Source organism: Rattus norvegicus, chromosome 5 (genome assembly GCF_036323735.1).
Source record: "Rattus norvegicus strain BN/NHsdMcwi chromosome 5, GRCr8, whole genome shotgun sequence".
Taxonomy (NCBI): Eukaryota; Metazoa; Chordata; class Mammalia; order Rodentia; family Muridae; genus Rattus; species Rattus norvegicus.
The window spans coordinates 120,607,103-120,627,150 of NC_086023.1; the positions used below are offsets into that span (position 1 = coordinate 120,607,103).

A 20,048-nucleotide genomic window follows, 5' to 3' on the forward strand; every position below is an offset into this window, starting at 1 on the left:
TTAGCATAGTAAAATATAACTTTTGTTACATTAACTATATCTTCCTTTGTGCTTATGACATTTTCATTTTGAGCTAGAAGAGTTCATTTATGTAAGGTGCCAGCACCTGAGAGTCTGTAAGCATCATTCAAGGGTTAGTCATTATCCTTGTTCACAGCAGCTTTTGAAACAAAACAAAGAAGTCTGTGGGGACGGACCTGGACCTGGGCTGTAATTGGTTGGTGTAGGCTGGACCTGGGCTGTAATTGGCTGGTGTAGGGCTGGACCTGGGTTGTAATTGGTTGGTGTAAGGTCTTCTGTTGTGTCATTCATTTCTTTTAAATTCTCCAGTGCAAGCTTCTTCCTCCAACAGCTTTCTGTAACTAAGCTTTCTTCTTTGTTATGAAACTAGGACAGCCTTGTCTGCCTCCAGGCTCTATGGTGTTTAGTATCTAGTTTTTATGGCAAGGGTGAGGTGTGAACCCCCACATTTTATTTTCTCCTACCCAAGCTCTTACCATGTGCAGATGATATCTGTCTGTCTGTCTATCTATCTATTTATCTGTCTATCTAGTGTGTGTTCTGGTTGAATCTCAGTGTGTGTGTGTGTGTGTGTGTGTGTGTGTGTGTGTGTGTGAGAGAGAGAGAGAGAGAGAGAGAGAGAGAGAGAGAGAGAGAGAGAGAGAGAGATTGATTCTTGGTTACAAAGGCAACCTGGGAGGGAGAGGGGTAGAACAGAAAATATATTTAAATTGACTACTTGCAGGCAAGCTCAGCTCTCTTTTGCTCAGTGTCCCTGTTTGACACAAGTCATCTCTTTCACACGCACTTTGGAATAAGTCTTGCTTCGAAGCTGGATTTGAGGCAAGTTAAACCTCTGAACCTTAGTTTCCTCATCTATAAAACAAGGAAACAGTAACGCTATGGGGGGAAAGCTGGGGCCCTTGAATGGCAAAGACTTTCTCGCTGCAGGGTAGCGTGATTTAGGGAGCTAGAGTACCGGACAAAGCAGATAGATACCAGAGCCCCCCCAAATAAATGGCTTCCCAGCCCTTTGTCTCCTGGACTCCTAGAATAAATTCACGGACAACAGGAAGGTGCACTTAGAATGGAGCCTTATTGTGATATTATAGGTGAGCATTTAAGAGACAAGGAGCAGTAGAATTTTTGTACAGAATGGATCCCAGGAGACAGGCTTCCATCAAGTTGTTAGTCAAGGGGTTTTGTTGAGACTTATATCAGAAAGTGGGGTGAGACAAAGAGGGGTGAACTTATCGGTCTCATTGGCCCACCCCCAGGATGTCCACATACCTCTCAGACATGATCATGTCCTTGCACATCCCAGGTGGTGGTTTTCATCTAGGTGGCATAAAAGGAGAACGGTAACAAGAAGTCAGAGCCGAGCCACAGTCCCCTTCTGGCGTTCTTGGCTTCTAGCCAGGACAGAACCAAGGAATTTTTGGCTTCTGGCAAAAGATAAGAGTCGAAACTTGGAGACCATGAGCAGTTTCTCTTTCCAGCTGTCATCACCTTGAAAGGCTGTGGTAAATGTTGTGAATGTTTTGATATTATGTTTTATGAGATACCGGAATGCACTATGGTCCCTTGTCATATAGATCATAACATTGTCCGTAGCACACCTACACACACAGAACACCACTATTTATTTAAACACTATTCTAAAAATACTAATAGTAACAAGTTATTATAAACCATGCTTTGAACAGCTCCATGCCTTTGTCCTTTGTTGGATGTTTTGTTTACTTAAAAGTTGTATTTTAGGGGCTAACCTTCCAATACCCTCAGAAAACTTTTGAATCTCTTGCCCAGAATGAGCAAGTTCGGGGATTAATGAGAAAGGCTGTTTTGTGGCAGAGCTCAGAATGATCAGGCTCCTCTGAGAAAGGCCTTTCTCCTAAGCCTTCCAGGTGTGTAACAGTGTGAGCTTAAACAGTCTGGCCAAAATCCGAGTGGAAGGGACCCAAATCGGGTAAAGGATTATTCACGGGATAGGCATATGCTTCATTTCCCCCAGAACACTTCAGTGGAATTACCACTGATTCATTTTCTCGAGCTTTTAGAATCCCTGTAAATGGTGGTGCTGGTGCTTCAGAGTGGTTCCCGGTGGTCAGCTTGCTGAGATAACAACGTTCGTCTTTATTTCCCCCGCCTTCGTCCACAATCCCCAGAATCACAGCAATGGAGCCAGAGCTGGACGAGGCTGTGAGGGAACAGCCAGCCATACGGACTGGCCACAGAGGCCCATGGAACAGCAGGAGAAGCAGCTTTGCAGTAGAAACGCACTCCTTAGTTTCTTAGCCAAGAGCAGGGAAGGAGACCCACAGCATCCCGTTAGGCTCGTTGGTGTATTTCGTCCTTCACTGTGGTATTGTGCTGTCGCTTTCACTTAGGCGTCTTGTTGAATTTTGGCAAGGCAGGTAGTGGAGTAAAGGCGGGGCCTTCTGTCTGGACTGACCGTCTTATTGAACACACTTGTAATTCTTCCTGTTCCAAACAAGTTCTCTTGCCATCTGTTAAGCTTAGTACAATAGAAGGGTTGGCAGGGTTGGTGGGGTTGGTGGGTTGGTGGTGCGTGGGGTGGGGGGGAGACTGCGTTAAAAGTGGGCATCAGTAGATTCCAGAGCTGACCAGAGAAGGACCAGACTGCAGCTCGCTGTGGAGGGTGGGAAAAGGGAGTGAACTTTGACAAATGGTAGGAGGAACTGTATTCAATTGTGCTGCTCTAATTTTGTTTTTAACCTTGACTGGAACATCTTTTAAGGGAGAAGGAAAGAGTCAGGCAGCGCTGAAGAACAGAATGTACGAATGGCAGATTATATTAAATTGTGTTAAGTTTAGAATATCTGAGCCCAATGAAACTCAGGTAAAGATACCCTTTTTTTAGTGCAGAAAATTCAGTCTGATACAGTACATTGGGTGAAAAATCTGAAGAATGAAGAATCATTAAAAACAGAATTGAGAATTATTACATGCTTAAAATGTGTGGGTATAATTTATACAGAGCATCAAGGAAGGCTCGGGAGACTTAGTCTGTGAATTGTGAGGTGCCTCTTGGGACAGCCCAGGATCATCTAAATAAGGAATTGGATTTATGTTTTTCTTGTTAACTATTTATTACAGTCCAATAAACACTCCTCCTTTTCTAAGTCAGTTTTGAATGCATCTGAGAACATTTGGGCTGGGTGTATTTCAAAGAGACTGTCTAGAATGCATGCCAAGCATAAATTTGCTCAAGTACATACTGGAAAGAAGAGCACGGCTTAAGGGCTGAGTTGTTACCCTAGTCAGCTCAGTGATTGATTCACAAGCAGGAGAGCCTGAGCTATGTCCGCAGCACCCATGTGAAAAGCCAGGAATGCCGGTCCTAGCTTGTAACTTGCGTGCTAGCAGTGAAGACAGGAGATCCCTGGGTCTTGATTGCCAGCCTAGCCTAATTGATGAGCTCCAATCCCTGGAGAGCCTGTCCTTAAAAGAGACGGATGATGCTTCTGGGATTGGCACCTGAGATCGTCCTCTGGCTTCAACACATGTGTGTATATATGCACCCTTACCTACACACAAGCACTTGCGCACATACAAATGCATTTAAAAAGGACAGCACATTAAGAAGAACATTATGGCATCCCAGAAGTTTCTGCAATTTCCTGTTCTATTTATTCTCCAGGAAAGATATCCACTATCCAGACTCTTACAGGACAGATTTGGTTTGGCCTGTTTTTGCTGTGGCACGAATGCAGTTATACTCTGACATATGCCAGCATGAAGCTTTGACGCTTCTTCCCCTCAGTGTTTGCAGGAATCCTGTGAGCTTTGCTGCTGCAGTGTGCACTCATTCTCACAGTTCCCCCGGTGCAGACATCAACTCAGTTCCTGTGTGGGTCAGCATGTGCATTGCTTCTTCCGGGTTTGAGCTGTCGGAAATGCTGCCCCTCTGCACATCCCTATCCTTGCCTTAGTGAGTACATAGCCAGGTTTCTGTCAGGTGTCTGCCAAGGATGGGAGTTGTTGGGTCATAGGACAAATATGTGCTTGGCTTTAGATGACATGGCTTCCAACATGTGCATCAATGCAGATCCTGTGAGCAAAATAAGACTTTTTATTGTTCTCTTTTAGTTATGGAAATAAATTTAGTAATGGGGATTCAGTGAAATGTTTTTATTTAAAAATAACTTTAAGTCTCCATACCTATTAAAAGATATTTTCACTTTTAGTAGTTGAACGCTCCATAACAGGGATGAGTAATGAGAGAGTTCGGGAAGTTAGTGTCTTTGAACTTCACTACCAGGGCTTTCTGAAGTGAGGAGGATTTTTGCTCCTTAGGATGGTGGTCAAACTAAGAGTTCATGAGTCAGGCATGGTGTCGCACGCCTTTTATCCCAGCACTTGGGAGACAGAGGCAGGCGGATCTCTGAGTTTGGAGCCAGCCTGGTCTAGAGAGTTGAGTTCCAGGGCAGTCAAGGCTACACAGAGAAACCCCGTCTCAAAAAACCAAACCAAGCCAAACAAAAACAAAACCCAATGAAAATTTCTGGAATTCCTTTGATTCCCAAGGAAGCTAGGTTCAGGGAAAGTAATGATTTAGAGTACAGAACAGTGGCTCTACCTCCTAATTCCCCCTCCCAATTTGTTACCTTAAGTGACTTGGGCAAAGGCTAGAATGAAGGTTCTGACCTGTCGAGAATACTCATCCGTTTTACGTTCTAGGGAGACACTTCCTTTCCACATTCACTAATAGCCAAGAAACAATGTAGTTTTTTCTAGTTCTCTAATCTTTCTGGTCCTCTAATAGCCAAGAAACATTCATCTCAAAGTCATCAAAATGTCAGCTAGGTTCCATACTTTTGAATTCACGTGATCCCACATACACACACCCGCACAACACACACACACACACACACACACACACACACACACACACACACAAAACCAAAGTAATATTTTGTTTTTTTCTGCAATTTCATATAAGCAGTACAAAGTGTAAAAAACAAATAAAGAAAGAAAAAGTTACTGTCTGGGACTCTGATTGTTCTCAAATTTTTACACCTTGCTTGAAATAAAGCAAGAAAAGATCAAATTTTCGCCACCCTTTCCCCAGGTCCAGGTTCAATAGAGGGTTCCTAGCCCATCCTAAACAGTGAGGTGCTATGAACAAAGTTCGTTTGATAGCTCAGCTAACAGCACAGCTTGTATTTAATTCAAGACCTAGGTTCCGGCTTCAGCACCTCAAGTTTTCACCGGGGACATAGTTCCGAACTTTCATGCTGTAGTTTTCAAATCTGTAAAATACCTGCCCTGCCTACACAAGCAATTATGAAGACTAAGTGTAGTAATTGATGTGAAAATATAACCCATAAAAATTCTAAGCTTTGGGGAGCTGAGCACATTCTTTTTTTACCCCCACCGTCCAGCTAGAGCACAACCCTCTCCCCTACTGCTACAGCATCACTCAGCTCCCACACCTACAGCATAGCTCCGCCCCATACCTACAGCATAGCCCCACCCCCCAGCTGCTAGCTCCGCCCCCATAACAGCATAGTTCCTCCTCCTCCCAGCATGAGCTCTTTTAGAATTTGATGATAATTATTCTGTATCATGTGATTTTTTTTTAATGCACACGTGAAAGACCACTTTTAAATTTTGTACCAGTTGTAACTTGTATATGTTCCTCTGGCCTTTCACTGATGTTTTAAGCCATGCTCTCAATGTTGGCACCAGGGGAAAGATGTGAAAACTGCTGACTTTGGATGCTAAGCCTGTCATTCAATGCTGTGGTGGCTAGAGTAGTGTGCTCAATTCAGAGTCCACCGAATCACTATACATACACCTAGGTCTGGTGAGTTTTTTTTTTTTCCTTGTGAGTACACTGTCACTGTCTTCAGACACACCATAAGAGGGCATCGGATCCCATTACAGATGGTTGTGAGCCACCATGTGGTTGCTGGGAATTGAACTCAGGACCTCTGGAAGAGCAGTCGGTGCTCTTAACCGCTGAGCCATCCCTCCAGCCCATTTTTTTTTCTTATCAACCTAAATTTGTTAGGTACAGACAATGTAGAAATCTTTGCAAGTCAAAGAATGAACTACATAAAAATACTAGCCCTGTAGGCAATAGTGGCACATCCCTTTAATCCCAGCACTTGGAAGGCAGAGACAGGCAGATCTGAGTTCAAGGCCAGTCTGGTCTACAAAGTAAGTTCCAGGACAAATAGGGCTACTCAGAGAAACCCTGTCTTGATTCTGCTCCACCAAATACCACCTAGTCCCATTGTTATTAAAATCCGAAGCTTGATAGAAATTGAAGTAACCTTGTGGACTAGCCTTGAAGTCCTTAGAACTGTTGAGCGATACTCTTTCCTCTTAAGCTTTCTTAAGGAACACCACACTTGGCCATTGTAAGTGTTGCCTTGAGCACAGTAATCTGATCAACCTCCTTGGAGCCTCCCACTGCGGCATCCCTGCTATGCTAGAGGAAGACAGTGGGCACATCACCAAGACCTGGAACCACGGCTTCCGTTAGGTTCGTTTTTAATGAAAATTAACTGACCATCTTTTTGAAAAGGACATTATAGAAAAGTCTAGAATATATTCTGGGCTCAAAGTGAATGAAGATGTTTGGATTAGGCTCTAGAGAACTGGGAACTTAGAGCTGCAGGGATGAGCCTCATGGGCTTACATCTGGCCCCTAACCCCCTCCAACACACACACAGACACACACCTGTCCCATTGTCCCACTTTCTCTCCCAGGGGCATGTAGATGCAATCTAGGGCTCATGCTAGGCAGGTACTCTGTTACTAGGCAACACCACAACCCCTTAATTCCATTTCACAAATGAGATGTGTTTTAGGGTTCAGAATCCTTAAGCACCTTGATTATAAAATGGCCACCTGTGAGATCTGGAACAGAATTGGTATGTGCAAATCACGACTGATTAGTGGATTAATGAGTGCTGTAAATGAGCACTAGTTCTAGTTTAGGGTTTGCTGTCAGTTAAGTCACAGACATGATATATCATGGTTACAAATTTGTTATGCAATATGTAACCAGGTAGCACATCTTAACAAGACACAGTGTCAGGAGTATCAGTTCTGAAGCCACACTCCTTGGCTTCAAATTCTAGCCTTGCCCTGAGTGATTTTGGTCAACTTTCTAAGCTCTTGGGTTTTCATCTTTATTAGTTATTTAAGAAATAGGCACATGAAGACTCTATGAGTGCATTGCTCTAGGATTCTGTGTCTATCTATTGGTATAATAATAGTGTCTGTCAGGGCTGGAGAGATGACTCAGCCCTTAAGAGTACTGGACCCATTTGTACAGAAGACCTGGGTTTGTTTCCCAGAATTCACGCCAGGGGCCTCATAATTGCTTGTCAGTCAAGACCTGGGCTTGTGAGTAACACCTGAGCTCCAAGAACCCTTGCACTCAGATCTATATACCGTCACACAGGCATACATACATACATACATACATACATATATATATGTGTGTGTATATGTATACATATATATATTTAAAAAATAGTGTCTGTCAGGAAGGTGTTTCAGAAAGGTGCTTTATAAAACCCATTTAAGTTGGACATAAAAGAGTACTAGAGAGGCTGAGGCAAGAGAAGCAATGGCACAGGTCAAGGCCAGCCTAGTCTATGTGCTAAGTTCTTGAATATACAGTGAAACCCCCATCTTAAGAAACAAATGATTGCCAGACAGAAACACACCAAGCAACTACAACATGCTCGCATCATTATCTCGGAGTAAGCACCTCACAGAGCTTAACCAGTGTTGCTGTTGTCATGAGCACTTCTGCAAGCCAGTCACGGAAACATTCGTGGGCTGGTAAGATGGCTCTGTGTGTAACTGCCAAATCTGGAGTTCCATTACTGGGATCGACGTGCTAGAAGGAGAGAACTAACTCCTGAAAGAGAGAGAGACAGACAGACACACACAGAGACAGAGAGACAAGGAAATGAGAGGGAATAAATAAATAAACTAAACTAACACAATTAAGTTATAAAGGAAAACATTTCTCTTGTAGGGTTATTTTAAATGGGAAGAGGCAGGATCCTCTGAATGAATGAGCCTGGCACATGGGGAACGATGGGTGGTGCCGTGATGATTCATAATTATGATTTTCAAAGCTGTAATTCCACCGCGGTCCTCCAGTGTGTTTGCTTTCTCCACCCTCTGCCCCCGCCTACCCTCCCCCCCGCTACCCCCTGCCGTGTGTCCTCCCTTCATCTCCACTCTGGGTGCACCCGGCTTGATGAACTTGGCGTTTCTTCTCGCCACAGCCACACAGGTGTGCTGGGCTGTCTGGGATCCTTTCCCAGATGCTGACAAATGCTTGGCAGCAGGAGAGAGAGGAGAAACAAAACGTTGGCTGACGTCTTCAGGTCTGATTCCTGATTCATCTAGAGAGTTCCTCGGCACCTTTAAAGCTTTAAGACAAACCACGATGGTGCTGCCCACGCCGCGCCCCTCCCCCAACCCTTACGGAGTGCACAGCCTGGTTTCTCCTGTTCTACTTTGTTACATATTCTAGCCGAGTCTCAAGTCTGCAGAGAGATTTTAACTTCAGGGTGTGTGGCGGAGGAGATGTGGGCTGAGCTAGGCAGGGACCTGCAGAAGAATTTGTGTGCTGATGTGCCACCAATGTGCCACGGCCTGGCCTGGTATTTTTCCTGGCGTAAAATCGGCATCTTCTCTTGAGGCCACACGTATTTGGCAAGTATCTTTGATACTCTCCCGAGGGAGTGTTTGAGTAATGAAGGTGATAGATAATCCGGAGTATGTACCGGCTGGATGGGGACATGAGAGAACACGGAAGGAATTCTTTTCAAAGAGTTTTTATTACATTAGATTTTAAGGTCTGTAAACAATTACAGCATTCAGGGAGTGCAGGATTTAAATGAGAAACACAACTTCGTCAGACTGTGGCAGCCAGATAAAATGGCATGGGCTCCGGAAGTCTGTAATTAAATGTATTTTTGAAAATGAAAAATATAGTGTAACATCTGGTTTATTTCACTATAGTGCCTGCTTAATGCTTAAATAAATAAGCGTGATTGACTTTGGCTGATATTTGGGTTTCTCTCTGCAAAAATCACAGTCTTTTAATTAAAATTTTTTTCCTATTCGAATCTATGTTGTATACAACAAATCATTCACACACATACAGAAAGTGATTCTTAGAAAAATCTCATGTCCACTTTTCTCTTTTGTTGCAGAGGATCTTCAACTCCTTGGTTTACACAGAGAAGATCTCAAACGGAGAGAGCGAAGTTCAGCAGGTAAGGAGGTGTGAGACACAGCGTGCCCAGACTTTGCCTTGCCTTTCCACAGGGCTTCCCTGCTCCTTCCCAGTAGCCCCCACTCGAGGTTGACCTCTAACCTATCCTACTTGTACCAAGGAGTCTTCCTGCAGGAGGGTGACACCCTTACATTCAGGTGCTAAGAACTTGCTGATGGTTCATAACTATTCCTGATGTATCTCCCTTTTGTTATGAATATCTTTGAGTTCCCCAAATCTAAAAATAATGTTTTGTCTAATGCAGAAAATAAGCACCTGGGCTTGGGAATCAGACTCCACGTTCTCCAGTCTGGCATCCATCCGCATGTCCTCTTTGGTCACAATAGAAAACAGTCTCCCACGCCCCTTTTAGCCCACAGTTCATTTGCCGTTTGTGTAAGAAAATCCTAATATCTGCCTCGTGAAGTTCTGATAATGAAGTAGTCAGACAGATGAGAACAATGTGCAGTCAGTCATCTTGGTGGAAAGTTCTGGCATCGAAGCCTCTGCCCCGCTGCCCCATGATGCTTTTTTAGCCTCCCTCTTTCTAGAATACACACACACACACACACACATACACACACACACACACACACACACACACACACACACACACACACACACACACACCGCCCTCGCCCCCGCCCCTTCCTCTTTCAGAGCTCTGTGCAGTCAAGATACTTAAAAGGCCAGATTCTGTTTGTTTATATCGACCATCGAGCGAGCTGCCTCCTGCGTTAAAGCACAGTGTCGGTGAGCTTGAACATAAATAATTAGCGGTGCTTGAGAAGGGTGGAGGCTTTAATTTCAGTTAATCCACCAACTTCATTCCAGCATGTGACTGTTGGCTAGTAACTTGAGGCTGGGTTTGAAACTAAAGAGAGAACCAGAACTATGCTAAAAACCGGAATGCAGCCGAGGGCTTGCACAGGATAAAAAGGCAAACATAATAAAATGCATAATGATGCAAATGCCCAGTTCCCTCTGTTGTTTTATTCATGGAGACAGCTTGACCTGATCCGAGCTTTTAAAAGTGCTTTCTCAGAAGAAAGGCTTTGCATCGGGATGAAGTTATTATTGTAAGCTAGCTATTTATTTACAATAGAGTGCTGTGGGCTAGGTTCAGCATTTCCTGTTCATAGGTGGGGACCTTAATTTTAGTCACTTTTAAGTGGTGATGTGGTGATGCTTGCCTCATCCTTCTTAGTTTAGGTATCCTTAAGGATGAATAGCTTGACACTGTAGTGGTGTGCCACACTGAGTCTTATCTGCCTAAGTCCTGACTTATGCTTATTCCCAAGAGCCGGAAGGCACTTCAGAATCATTGAATCTAGACGAGTTGTTATGGACTACGATTTCTGCACAGAGCCTGCTCGTTAGAGGAGACGTTTTTGGGAGACAACCGCTATTTGATAACCCTTTAAAGAATGTGATCTGGGGTATCACTTGAAGCCTCTTTTCTTGAAGTAACAGATACAAGATCCTACATGGGCTGTTTCTGAGCATGCAGCTGTTTTGTGTTCTTGGGCTGACGTCATTGCTAACCCAGCTATGAGCAAGCATGGAAGCCTTCAATATAATTGTTAGGAATTATAGCAACTGAAGGAGCACTTACAGAACATTGTGTGTGAGGGGGAGGGGGGTTCAAGATATTATGGCTAGTATTTGACAGATAAGCTTCAGGAGCAGACTGTCCTACCAAAGAGGAGGAACTAGAGGCTTTAAGAGGTCAAACAAGTCACCTATACTATCAAGACTATGAAGTGGGAGAATATGTCTTCAAAAATCAGTGTGACAAAAACACATTATCTGCTCTTTTGACCACTTTTATTTTTATTTCTGCTTTTCACTCAAGACAGACTTTTCTGCTAAACTGTATTTACTTGGAAAACCCACCCAACAGAGAATTCCCCGTCTGCTCCACCCACTATCTCCCCAACCATCAAATTGTTCTTTTCTAAGCTGAACGAAGATGTGCTTATCAGTAACTACTCCAGCCTCCCCATTCTGCCTCCCAGAAGCACCCAAGCAAGAGGGTCTCATGATCAGGAGGCTCTCTGGTCAGGAGAAAGTTGTATTGTAATTGTTTCAACTTCAATACATACAAGTCCCTAAAATTTCCTTCTACATCATGACTTCCTGATCATTTCAGCACTATGATCTCATTAATGATAAAGGTGTGCAATTGCATACTTACTGAAAATTCATACCCTCACGGAGACAGTTCTCCTATAGTTCTCCCCCTTTTATCCCAGAGAGAAAGTCCTGATCAGGAACTACACAAACGGCTGTTGAGACAGCACAGCAGCTAAGGGAACTTGCACTGTTAGCCTGACCATCTAAGTTTGATCTCCATAACCCCCTAAAAGGTGAAAGGAGAAAACCAACGCTACGGAATTATCTTCTAACTTTCACACATGTGCCATGACACAAACCACACCCTCACGCCCCCTGCCCATAGTAAAAATGATTAATTTTTTAAGTAATCCCCATGGGACTAGATGATACCCAGGACAGACTCTGGGGGAGCATGTTCACCCGGCCTGTTTGCTCTTCTATTGAACATTCTCCACCATAGTCACTCACACTTGGATCTCCTTTGAACTTCAGAGCACTAGTAACTAATTAAGTAATCTCTAGCAACTAGTTTTGTCCTCCAAAAAAGTAGAATGTATCCAATATTCAAAACTATTTGTAACATAACTGACAAGCTTTAAGGAAATATATTAAAATAAGTATATCAACTGTGATGGTTTGTATATGCTCGGCCCAGGGAGTTGCACTATTAGAAGGTGTGGCCTTGTTGGAGTAGGTGTGTCACTGTGGGTGTGGGCTTTAAGGCCCTCATCCTATCTGCCTGGAAGCCACTATTCTGCTAGCAGCCTTCAGATGAAGATGTAGAATTCTCAGCTCAACCTACACTATGCCAGCCTGGATGCTATCATGCTCCCTCCTTGATGATACTGGATTGAACCTCTGAACCTGTAAGCCAGCCCCACCTAAATGTTGTTTTCAAAAGAGTTGCCTTGGTCATGGTGTCTGTCCATAGCAGTAAAACACTAACTAAGACATCAACCTAGCAACCTACCAAAACAGATGTCCTACCTGAGGGTTCTCTCAGAGGTAACCTTATTCACTATATTACCCCGGCTAGTCAGAAGCTCACTATATAACCATGGCGGTCTCAACATCACAGAAATTTGCCTGCCTCTGACTCCTAGCATTGGGATAAAGGGCTTGCACCTCAGTAGAATACCTTGTTATTCTTAGTTAAGGTTTTTATTGCTGTGACAAAATGTCATTGCTTGACCATAAAGCAAGTTGGAGAGGGTAGGATTTATTTGGCTCACTCTTTCAGATCGATGTTCATTTTTGGAAAAAAGTCAGGACAGGAACTGAAGCAGGGCCAGAACCTGGAGGCAGGAGCAGGAGCAGAGGCCATAAAGGACTGATGCTTACTGGCTTGTTCCCCAGGGCTTGCTCAGCCTGCTTCCTTACAGAACCCAGCACCCCAGCCCACAGTGGGCTGGGCCCTCCCCTAATGATCACAGACTAAGAAATGTCCTTCAGCAAGGTCTCATGGAGGCATCTTTACCAACGGGGGTTCCCTCCTCTCTGATGACTCTAGCTTGTGTCAAGTCTATCCTGCACACCCCCAAATTAATTTTTAGTTTAGTTCTTTGCGTGAATCTTAAGTGTATTGTCTTTATTCCTGTATCTTGTTGCTTTTGCTCCCTACATTGTTTAGGAGAGCCTATGGCGCCTGCCGTCAGGTTTGTTATAATTTTTAGTTCCTTGGCTTTGCCAAACATACCACTCACGGGCCTCTTTATAATAGGTCTTGTTTGGATTGTTTCAGTTATGGGGTTGAGTTTTGTAGCTTGGAGAGGCTAAATTTCTTTAATCATCGGAACTTTATTTCGTTGGCATCTCAATGCTGGAGGGAAGGACTGTGTGTTGTACTTCTGTCTGTCTGTGCTTCCCAGCCCTGAGGGACAGCAGGGCAGGGCAGGGGAGACTGGTCCACTTACTGGAGAACCGCGTCTCAAGCCTAGCTTTGAGGATGCTGGAGAATGACAAGCAGCCCTCACAGTGGTGGGCTTGGGTTACTCTCCTAGGACAGAGTTGCAGATTTGAAGAGGTGTATCCTTTTCAATACTTGGTAGTTTCTGAATTTTAGTCTTTTGCCAGGTTAAGGTATCTAAAAGGGGATCTTATAAATTGTTTGAAGTGACTTTTTGCATGTTTATAGTACACAAGATTTAGGAGCTCAGGATCTCATGCATGGTATGAAGGTACTGTATCAGTGTTTTGTGTTTTTTTGGGGGGTGGGTTAGGCGGTAGGTCCATGAATACCTTTTCAGCATTATTTACTGAGTTATTTTAGAAACACTGTACTGTGTACTCTAAATCAGCCTGATCCAAAGAGAAGTCTGTACAGAGAAGGATACTGCATATCTGTGCTCTCTGCCCAGCTGGCCCTGTATCCAGAGTAGGAGGTCAGGGTTCAGGGTCTCCAGACCTTGCACACAACCTAAGGATGAAAGCACGGTCTGATTAGTGCTGGAGACCAAATTTAAATTGTTACTTGGGTTTAATATAGCCATGCTCATAGTGCCTTGAGTTTTTAGATTTCGTATTTTCTCCCACGTTTTGTTTTGAATTGTAAAGTAAAATTTCCAGTCAGTTTTTGAAGCAGCTCAGTAGGTGAAAGTGCTTGTTGCCATGCCTGATGGCTAGAGTTCCATCCCTGGGACCTTCACGGTGGATAGAATGCCGAGAGCCTACGGTCTGGCACATGCTGTTCTACTGTCGGTCAAGAAGCTTTCCTCTTGCCTCTATCACTCTATCTGAAACTGAGTGGCTTTGGTTTCCCCACATATACATTTCCAAATATCCCACCAGTATCCATTGACCACTAGTCATGATTTCTAAGTGTGTGCAAGTTTGATCTGCTTCTATTGGCTGCTAATCTGTTACTATGCTGATATCATAATTATCATGTTCAGTTGTGTGTGTGTGTGTGTGTGTGTGAGAGAGAGAGAAAGAGAGAGAGAGAGAGAGAGAGAGAGAGAGAGAGAGAGAGAGAGACGACAGACAGACAGACAGACAGACAGACAGACAGACAGAGTAGTGCCCGTAGAAGCCAGAAGCATCAGATCCCCCTGGAGCTGGAGTTATAGATGGTTGCAAGCTGCCTCACATGGGTGCTGGGAATCAGACTCAGGTCTAATGTGGAAGCAGCCAGTATTCATTCTTAACCAGTGAGCCATTTCTCCAGCCTCTGGTTATACTTAAAAGATTTTTTAAAAAAAATATTCTATTTGCACGAGTGTTTCACCTGTGTATCCCAAGTGTGCTTTGTGACCAAGAAGAGGCATCTGATCCCCTAGAGCTGGCATTACAGACAATTATGAGCCACCATGTGAATGCTGGGAATTGAACTCGAGTCCCCTAGAAGAACGAGTGCTCTAAATCTTTGAGCCATCCTTCTAGCCCCCCAATTGTTCTTTTATAACAAGTGTTAAGATCTGGTGAGGTAACATCACTCCTTTCATTTCCATTTATTGGTTTCCTGTGCAGTTTCTCACGATAGCCAAGCCTGAGGCTACCTCCATCCTCAGTATCCAGGCCTGTATCCAGAGTGGAGGTCAGGGTTTCCAGACATTGCACACACCCTCAGGATTTCCTACCTTTACTCTGAGGGCACAGTGCATAGCAGTTCTGTTTTCACAAATCTCACGGTCCTCTGCATCATAAAGACAATTATCATTGATGATAGGATATATTTGAGAAAGAAAAATGTAGGTTGATTATTCAAAGCAGACTCTTGACCACCCAGCTCAAAGTTTTATTTTCTTAAGACAAGGTCACATAAGGGGTTGGGGATTTGACTCAGTGGTAGAGCGCTTGCCTAGGAAGCGCAAGGTCCTGGGTTCGGTCCCAGCCCCGGGGGGGGGGGGAGGGGGAGACAGGGTCACATAGAGCCCAGGGTTAGCTCAAAGTTGCCATGTAGCTGGTGATGATTTTGGACACATGATTCTTTTGCCTTCATCACCTATGTGCTAGCCTTACAGGACTATGCCACCTCACTCAGTTCCTGCAGCACTAGGAGTTGAACACATGGCTTCATACATGCTGTGCAAGCATTTACCAACTGAGCTGCATCCTATCTCCTTTGCCCACAATTTTAATCCACAATCTTTAGAATAACTGCTTATTTTAGTTGGGGTGCATGAGCGCATGCACACACACACACATGTGCACACATGTACACACATGTGCACATACACACATCATGATCTACTGTCTAAAATCCTGCTATACATTCTCTATCTTTTTTTCCTTTAAGAAAACTAGAGCCTCTGAGTCCTGGCCGTCTGTTCTTGCTAATAAGATCTTCTTGAGAGTCAGCTCTTATTTCCATATATCATGGAACTTGGCAGGAAATCTAATGTGTTGTTAATATCTTTGGTTAAGGGAGCAAAGTAATTAACACTAATAAAAAACATTTTGTGATTCTTGACTCTTACCGCAAAATTCTCCATGGCTTACTATTTTTCCTGCTTTTACCCATTACTACTTTTACATTAACCCTCAGAGCCTGGGTCTAAATTGCTTAACTGTGTGTTTTAAGTCTTTGATTAGTTTGCTGTATGCAATTTTTCTGCCAAAAGACAGTGGCCAACAGCCTCAGAAAGAGAAAATTCCACCCCACAAAGATGGATCCCCTCCCACAGATGCCCGGTTTGAGTGATTCAAGACATCAAGCTGTGTGCACACATTAGGGGCAGTATGTGAGGTTGAATCCGAATCAAGAAAAACAAATTTTTGAGCAGGTAGCCCCAAAAGTAGCAAAACCAGGCTCCCTAAGGACAAGGCAGGGGAGAAGAAACAAAGGGAGCCAGAGCCATCTTGGACTCCTTCCTGGGGGCTAGTCCTTCTCCCATTGCTTCTGTAATTACTTATATTAATGATAGACTTAACAAAGTGGCAAATAATCCCTCATTATCAGTAACCTGGGAGCTGTTGAGTTGCTAGCAGCAGTGGCCTTAGAGGGCTGCAGAGATCTTTTAAATGGGCAACTGTGGAAATGGCCTGACATTGAGCAAGGCTATCTGCAGGCACCTCTCCCCCTTCTCCAGTCCATTTTGGCTACTCAGGATCCCACCCATTGGATGAAAACAACCTGTTCTTCTGAATTAAAATTATAGAAGATCACTTTCCTGACTCCACTTTAGCATGTCCCTACTGTCCCGTTTTATTCTTAGAAGCATAGTCCATCAAGACAACTACCTAGTCCTACAAATGGGTCTATTCAAGGCCACCCATGGCCGCCATGTTGGTAATTCCATGGTCTTCATTTATATAGCTAACAGGAATATAAAATATTGGTTTTCATCTTTCGAAACTATATTTATTTCTATTTCATGGGTATGGGTGTTTTGCTTGCATGTGTGTATGTTGTATTCCTGTAAAAGTCAGAAGAGAGTGACAGGTCCCCTAGAACTGGGTTCTGGGCAGTTATGAGCTGCCATGCGTGATGTGGGAACCAAACCTAGGCCTGTTGCAAAAGCAGCAGATGCTCTTGACTGCTGAGCCGTGTCTGTAGCCTGTTCTATCTTAATGATTGACTGTTTTGGTTACCGTGGGTTTCAGGACAGCACAGTTGTGTCCTTGCTGTGAGCATGCTCCTTCCTTGGAGCTCGGCCTGCCTCGCTCCCTGGATTGTTTTTGCTATTGTTTGATCAAATGTGTGCACCACCACACTGGCCCAGCTCAAAAGACTCCTGCTCTCCTTTTCCCTGGTTCAGTTTTTTTACTCAATATACGTGACTGCTGTGGAAACCACCTTCTTCTTTTACTCTCTGAAGCAGTAACATTGATGTCCTCTTTCTGTCTGTCTGTCTGTCTGTCTGTCTGTCTCTCTCTCTCTCTCTCTCTCTCTCTCTCTCTCTCTCTCTCTCTCTCTCTCTTTCTTTGTTTAAATGCTGGATAGGCCCCATTTTAGTATCATGTAAATGCCTAGTTTTCTTTGTGGAAAGAATCATGATTGTTCTACTTCTTGACTAGATGTAGAGGGGCTTGGCTTATATCTGTGGTTGCCTTTTCTGCTTATTTTTTGTTATTTGCTTGCTTAGGATTTTTCATTTTATCTTATGTCATTTTTAGTAACTGCATCAACTTTAGATACCTCTCAGGGCTGGAGATGACATTTCATTTTTGGTCAGTTTACTGAGACTCGGGGTTTATCCCCCATTCCGTTCTGTCTTGGTGAATTTACCAAGGAACACAGTGGTCTCTGCAGTTGTTAATGTGCTTTTCTGTACAGGCAGTGGCAAATGGGTCTCTGAGTTCAAGTACAGCCTGGTCTATAGAGGAAGTTCCAGGACAGCCAGGGCTACACAGAGAATGCCACACCTCTGGAGGGCGTAGCATAACTGTCTATCTTGCATACTTACCTGTTCAGTGCTCTTCATTTCTCTCTAAAGGCACTAACTGATGATGTCCAGAGAACTTCTTGTAATGTTTACCACACTGTAGATACCCAGAAACAAAACTCTCATAGCTTTTCTGACATATACTCTACCTCCTCTTTTCTCTTAGATGTTTTTGACTCAAACTGAATTCTGGTTTGACTTTTTTTTTCCATTTAAAAATATTTATTTTATTTTATGTGTAAGTGTGTGTTCTTGAGTGTGAGTATTACATACCACTTGTGTGCAGATGCCCAACGGGACCAGAAATGAGCGTCAGATCCCCGAGAGCTGGAGATAAAGATTCTGCTGAGCCTGGGGGTTAGCAAGGGAATCCTGGTCCTCTGTGGGAGCACCAAGGGCTCTCACAGATAAGCTGTCTCTCCCTCCATCTCCCTTCTCCTTTATCTTTTAACGTTTTTAGATGCATATTTCTCTTTCCCAGATGCCTTAACTTCTAAATATGAATCAGGAAATTGTTATGCTGTGTATGTTTTTTGTTTTATTTTTCATTTCTCTGGTTAGTCTCCAGGTGTTCCTTTATTTTATTTATTTATTTATTGTTTGTTTGTTTTCTTTTAGGGACTGATTATAACTGGCTATACACAGCGGTCTTTACATTTATTCTCTTTGGGATTTTGTGGTGTGGTGATTGTATTTTTGTTTGCTTGTTTTGAACTTTCTGAATCTGTAAACATATAACGTTTGTCAAACGCAGGTATCTGCGAATATCTTTTCTCTGTGAGTTGCTACTCTCTTGGATCCTTGCATGGCTGTGTGGTATTCTGGTATTTACAGGAACCACAGGACAGTGTCTTTCTCTCTCCTCCTGTCTTTTTTTTTCTTTCTGTTCATCAGATTATACCCCTTTCATTGATCTATATTTAAGTGTGCCACTTGACTTAATTCTGTAGTCATGTCTCCAGTACATATATTTCTAAATTTCAGATATGGTACTTCTCAGTTCCTTGATTTCCATTTCTTTCTTTTAATAAAATTTTCCAGCTGATGCTTCTTTTTCCACAATTCCCATGCATGTTTTTACCTTTATAAACTTGATCATAATTAGATTCTTTAAGTGATTCTAATATCTAAAATATTATTTGACGGAGGACTCTGGAGAATCTCTGTGTGCTCTACATAGTGAGTTCCAGGCCAACCTACGTAGTAAGACTTGGTCTCACAAAAATTGTTGTTTGCAGGGGTGATGGTGTCACATGTGCTACTGTGTAATATGGAGGTCAGAGGACAACCTCCTGTAATTGTTTTTACTTTCTGCCTTTACATGCCTTCCTGGGACCATACTCCAGTCAAAATGTTTTTGTGCAAATTCTTTTTTTCTGCTAAGCCATCTCGCTCACTTCTGAACTCAAGAAATGTATTGTGGTTGGCATCTTTTTCTGAAAAGTTAGTCAAACTTACAATTTTCTCATTATGTCAAAAAATTGCAAGTTGTTTACATCTTGGCATTATGAAAAAAAAATCTTTGGATTCTGTTACATTCCTCTAAGGAGGATTTTTGGGTGTTTCTCTGTTTAGATAGGCACTTGACTTGATAGGACTCAAATTCAATGAATTTCATAAATATTTATTTCTGGTCCCAAGAGGGGTTTCAACACATTTTTTTAAGTGACTTAAATCTATTCTGGTAATATTTTTATTTAGTTTTCTAAATTACTATTTGATAAAGAAAATTTTACCTGAAAGACTTTATTCACTAAAAATACTTGTGAGAAAGAAAGGGGGGACTTTATTTAAAATTTTATATTTAGCTGATATTACTACTCCAAATTATCCTTTCAGTCCAGTGTAATTATGGGCTCAGTCATGAAGGAAACATGAAAACACTGACATAGGCCCATATACATGCAGGCTGAAGCCCCAGACGTGTGTGCCTCACATATCACGGGGACAGGGCTTGAAGGGAGTCACTTACACGCAGCAAGCACTCCAGCAATCTCCTTCCTTAAGAAGATCAAGACCCCACCAGCAGCCTGGCTGAGCAGTCAGCATCTGTGTGAAACTGTCAGCCCTGATTAGAACAATGTTTCAAAGTTCTAGAGCAAGAGAGAACTCTAGAGACCGTGTTGATAACCAGTAAGGATGCCTTTGGGCATCCTCAATAGGAGATGGCGAACATGAAGGTCCTTATTGTTTGAAATAGAAAACTTGACAGCTCTCTGTCCCTCTGGTTTTGTTTGGTTGATTGGTTGTTTTTGTCTAGATGCTCAACCTTCCAGTAGCTACACTTGTTTAATCTGGAAAACAGAGATAATGTCTATCTTGAA

General features: G+C 43.1%; 1 protein-coding gene across 1 annotated transcript in view; it reads left to right on the forward strand.

The window, feature by feature from the left end:
• Cachd1 (cache domain containing 1) overlaps positions 1-20,048 on the forward strand; it is a 225,462-nt gene that overhangs the window by 79,879 nt on the left and 125,535 nt on the right. The window contains exon 2 of the mRNA NM_001191758.1: positions 9,222-9,284. Within this exon, the coding sequence (NP_001178687.1) occupies positions 9,222-9,284 (63 nt within the window). The remainder of the gene's footprint in view (positions 1-9,221; positions 9,285-20,048) is intronic.